At 42.2% G+C, this 5,055-nt stretch overlaps 1 protein-coding gene across 1 annotated transcript in view; it reads left to right on the forward strand.

The window, feature by feature from the left end:
• The window catches only part of loxl2b (lysyl oxidase-like 2b), a gene marked incomplete in the record, with an annotated part of 63,346 nt that overhangs the window by 49,244 nt on the left and 9,047 nt on the right, over positions 1 to 5,055 (forward strand). The window contains 2 exon segments of the mRNA XM_014027482.1: positions 1,513 to 1,664; positions 4,172 to 4,339. Of these exon segments, the coding sequence (XP_013882936.1) occupies positions 1,513 to 1,664; positions 4,172 to 4,339 (320 nt within the window).

Raw genomic sequence — 5,055 nt, forward strand, 5'->3', positions numbered from 1 at the left:
GTGAGCATGCAGCTGATTTTCAGATTTTCACGGCTTATTTTCCATCCCTGCCGTTAAAAAGAAAATAATAAGTTTCTCCAATGTGGGCTCTTCTTCACCCACCACGACACTGATCATTGAGTGATAAAAAAATAAAAAATAAATAAATAAAAACCATAATATCCAGCCATCTTTACTGCTGTTTATGTACTTATATGAGCTGTGGGAGGGCAGAGGGAGGGTCTATAATCATTTACATGATCATTTATAGTTTGCCTCGTCTTCAGCTCGTTTGTACTCGATCAGGAAAAAGACGTCCAAAATTACGCAATTTCCAACCAGCTGTCTCAGGTCTTACTGAAGTTTAACCCAAGCTTGAGTCAGGCTCTGGGTCAAACTCTGGCTCCAACATGTAAGGCTGGATGGACAAGTGTTGACATCTTTTCATTCATTTGTAAATAAAATGTTTCTGCGCAGCTATATAGTCGTAAACCCCTCTCTAAAACTAGAATGAGACAGTCTGGAAGCTGGGGGTGGCGGGTTGTGAAGCCCCTCATTTGGATTTAAAGAGACAGCTTCAAAACGAGTTGACCTGAGACACACCTCAGAAAAGCTTGTGGAGTTACAGTAAGGAGGAATTCAGACCAAAGCATTGCAAGTTAAACTTTATACAGACCTAACTGAAGGATTTAAAAGCATCRTATGTCCACTTTAAAGTCTCCAGTTCTCTCTGCTGCTGGTGGTACCACACAGAGCAGACAGGTCTACAGGGGCTTTCAGTTTGGTACGGACCAGTTTTATCCTCTTGTGTTGATTTGTGCTCATTTTTAATTTCTCCTCTAAATTTACGATTAGTATAACCTTATTTATATAAAATCAATATTTTTGAGATATGAGGAGTTAAAAATATATATTTTACTTAAAATTAAAACTAAAACATCAAATCTAGTCCCTCTGAATAAAGAGAACCTGTTTAAAACAAATGTCCTCAACACCAGGATGCAGTTTCTAAAGAGCTTATATGAATCCTGTATTAACATTTATAAATGAAAACATTACAAATCTGAGTTTGGCAGCACAGTGGCAAATTGTGTAGAGCTGTTGTCTCTCAGCAGCACAAAGGTTGTTGGATCTAATCCCAGCCYAGGACCTTTCTGTTAAAGTGCAGGAGTGAGTTTACTCCTTTTAAATTCCTCACTGGAATTTAACAGGTTAACTTTGTGGACGGTTTGACTGAGATAAACAACACAACCATAGAAGTTTATTCTTCTCCTGGAGAAACTGTCAGAGAAATGTTGAGAGCAGCAGCAGCGCCCTCTTGTGGCAGCCTTTACCAGTGGACACATGGTTAGTCYACCACACCGTCCACCAGCTGAGGTATGGGCTGAACGTGCACAAAGAGAGGCTAAAGWTTCAGAGAGAACATTAAAAAAACAGTTTTGAGTTCCAGTTCTAAACATCCTCATGATATTAACCATGTAAAGTTGTACTTTCCTTCCTGTTTCAGCAGTCTTGATGTTTGTGTGTTTTCAGGTATGGGACCTGTTCACATGAATGAAGTAAAGTGCTCAGGCTTTGAGAAGTCCATAACTGAGTGTTCCTTCAACAAGGAGGTTGTGGACTGCAGCCATGAGGAGGATGCCGCCGTCAGATGTAACGTCCCCGCCATGGGCTTCAAGGACCGGGTCAGTCTCTGCTGTCAGGGTTCTCCAAGTGTGGTACAAGTACTGCTCGTACTGCTCAGTACTGCTCAGTACTGCTGGTGGTGTTCAGGAGAAACTTCAACATTTACATGTTCAATACCAAACTAATAAACAATCATAGCAAAACATAGTAAAACAGCAAGAAACAGACAAACTACTTCAAATAAAAACAAAACAATCCTTGAAGTCGCCCGCCATATTTCATAACTGAAGCTGTGTCTGAATTCATGGGTTGCAGCTGTCGTCGGCCGCAGTTATCTGCTGCTTACGTCACTGCCCCGCGCCGTAGGCTGTCCCAGTTAGCTGCCGGCCTACACACCCGGCCGACAAAACCCCAGAAAATGTTGAAAGTTTAGCAACTTAGCTGAAGAAACTTTTGTTGCAGTGAAATGTTAAAATGCAGTTACAAGTGCCAAATTATTAATGCTTTTTACTTTTACTTATACTTTTCAAGTACTTTATAGGCTGTGTCCAAAACGGCAGGCCGGGTCCTCCGAAGGTCGAATTCGTCGGCCGCATACGTCACAGCGCCGCGACGAAGGCCGTCTAAAACCGAGGACTCCTCCGATGCGGCCGACAAATGCGTCCTTCCTTTGCCTCCATTTGAAGGACAGGTCTGATGGATCCTTCCCGGCCCAGCATATCCCATAATGCATTGCGGCCCGACCGAAGATTTTTTTATGCTAGTAATGGCGGACGAAGCGAGACAAAAGAATACGTTTTAAATAAAAATATGGCGATATAAAAATTAAAAAAATTTAGTGGTTGTAATTTTAATACTTTTATCATTTGTATAAACGTTTTTTTTAAATATTATTTTTGTCTTAAAAAATGTGAAATAAACATGAACCTACAGCAGGTCAATTAGTTCTTCAAATGTTACCTTTAAGTTAATTTTATTGTTTTGTGATATTAATAATGCTAATATTTTGATATTTTTCTAATGTTGATCTATTTTTGTTTCTGTTTAGCGTTGTCTTGGTTGTTAGGTGACACGACGTACACCGGGGTAAGGAGGGGAGGCTAGACCGTCCAAATTCACAGCCTCTTTTATTTCCGGTCTTCCTGGTCTACCAAGGACCCGGCCCGCCTTGACAGGGTAGTCTGGGTCCTCCGGAGGACCCAGCCTGTTGTTTTGGACACAGCCATAGACCTCTAGAATTGAACCTGAGTTTTAATCCAACATGGCCGCCGCAGCCACAGTGAGAGACGTGAAAGTTCAGAGGAGGGATGAGCAGAGCTCGATTAGCTGAAGGTTTCTGTCTGATGCTTCTTGTGTTTTAATGATAAAGAGAAAAACACCCAGATATGAGCAGATCAATGACTGCTCTGCTTCTGGTAGCAGCTGACAGTAAAACTGCGGTGAAGAACAGTTTAGGAACCTCTGTGGAAATGTGCTGATCTGGTGTCTCATTGTCTTACAGAGGCCAAAGCTCTGTGTGATTCAGGACTACCTCACCTCTTGCACAGCTTCATATAAAACATCCTGTGTGCCAACATGAGTCCTGCTCACAGGCTGCGTTACAAACATGAAAATACAGTGAGATTTATATAAAAATACTTCCACTGAGCCATGTACATGAAAAAACAGTTTACCTGTAAATCAAAGCTTTCCAACAGGTTTGTTTCTAGAAACAATCTGTTCATCTGTTTTCTTTCTTTTATCTGGGGTCGGGTCTCRGGGGCAGCAGTCTAAGCAGAAAAACCCAGACTTCCCTCTCTCCAGCCACTTGGACCAACTCCTCTGGGAGAATCCCAAGGTGTTCCCAGGCCAGCTGAGAAATATAGTCCCTCCAGCGTGTCCTGGGTCTTCCTCTGGGTCTCCTCCCAGTGGGACGTGCCCAGAACACGTCACCAGGGAGGCGTCCAGGAGGCATCTCAACAGGCTCCTCTCAAAACAATCTTTTTAATTAATTTATTTTTATTGACCTGTTTCCTCTGCAGGCTGCTGCAGTCACAGGGAACCCCTTTATATAATGTTCAGTTTTATTTTAAAGCTTAATATGAGGCTGGAATTCTTGGCGACGTCACTCCAGACTGAAAATTAAAACAAGTTTTAAGCTGGCACGCTAATAAACTAGCTTGTTGTAAAATTATTCACAAGCTGTAAAACAAAAGATGGCTATGATTAAAAAAAACCCAGCTGTGCAGATGCAGATGAATGGCTCCTCGCTCAGAAACACTGTATGGTGTGGAACAGGAGCAGAAGATTAGATCACAGTTAGGAGTGTCCATGTCCAATAACTGCAGCGTTCCTCCTGTCAGAGAAACAAACTGAGTTTTTATGTTTCTGTGTAAAAGTGAACAATTTGACCAAATCAGCCTATTTCAAGATGGCTGCAGCAACCTGAGCTGACAAACACTAAAATAGCTAAATATTTTATGACCCAGATGTTACTGAAACTTTCAGAAAGTGCTGAGCAGCACCTGGTGTCTCACATCTGTTCATCCAGGAAGTAAAAATAAAGGGATGTTTGTGTTTCCCACAGCTGCGTCTGAGCGGAGGTCGCAGTCCGTACGAAGGCCGAGTGGAGGTTCTGGTGGAGCGCAATGGGTCTTTGGTGTGGGGGACGGTGTGCAGTGAGGGCTGGGGGACCATGGAGGCCATGGTGGTCTGCAGACAACTGGGCCTGGGCTTCGCCAGTAACGCCTTCCAGGTACAGGTCCCTGCAGAACCTTTCATGGGTCGGCTGGGTTCTGCCACTCGTTTTCCTTTGTCAGAAACACTTGAACTTGTTGTTGTTGTTGTTGTTGTTGTTGTTGTTGTTGTTGTTGTTGTTGTTGTTGTTGTTATTATTATAATTTATTAAAACTAAAACGTTTTCTCCTCAAATCCTTTAAAAACATTCTTTTTGAAGTCTGCTTTAGTATAYTTGTTTTGTTTTGTCTTGTGTTGCTTTTAGCTACTGTTCAGCTACTTTCAGCTCTTTTAACAGCTTCAGAAAGCCTCCTGACTGGTTTATTTATAGATGTATCTCAGTATCCTGTAGTTTCATGTGTAACTTCTTTACACATTAGCTGTAAGCTAAGTGGGTTCAGCTGACTTCACTCATCGGGAGTTCCACAAGTTACTGTATTTCTCAACAAGAGGGTCACCTCTGTTGCTACCAGACAATCCTTGAAGTCYACAGTTTGCTGCGGTCAGAGCACAGCCAAGCATGACTCAGAAAATGAGAAAATGTCTAAACCACACTTGTTAACTCAAGGAGATATATATAACAGCTGCAGCTCAGAAACCACGTGACCATGTGATCTGCTGGAGAAGCTAACGGCTAACGCAAAATGGTCAAGAGTCTGGATTTCCCATTACTGTACATGTTGACAGAACAGAAAAAAGGACTGACGATGGAGAAATCATTAGAAATAATAATAG

The sequence above is a fragment of the Austrofundulus limnaeus genome, unplaced genomic scaffold (assembly GCF_001266775.1).
Source record: "Austrofundulus limnaeus strain Quisiro unplaced genomic scaffold, Austrofundulus_limnaeus-1.0 Scaffold652, whole genome shotgun sequence".
In the NCBI taxonomy this organism is placed as follows: Eukaryota; Metazoa; Chordata; class Actinopteri; order Cyprinodontiformes; family Rivulidae; genus Austrofundulus; species Austrofundulus limnaeus.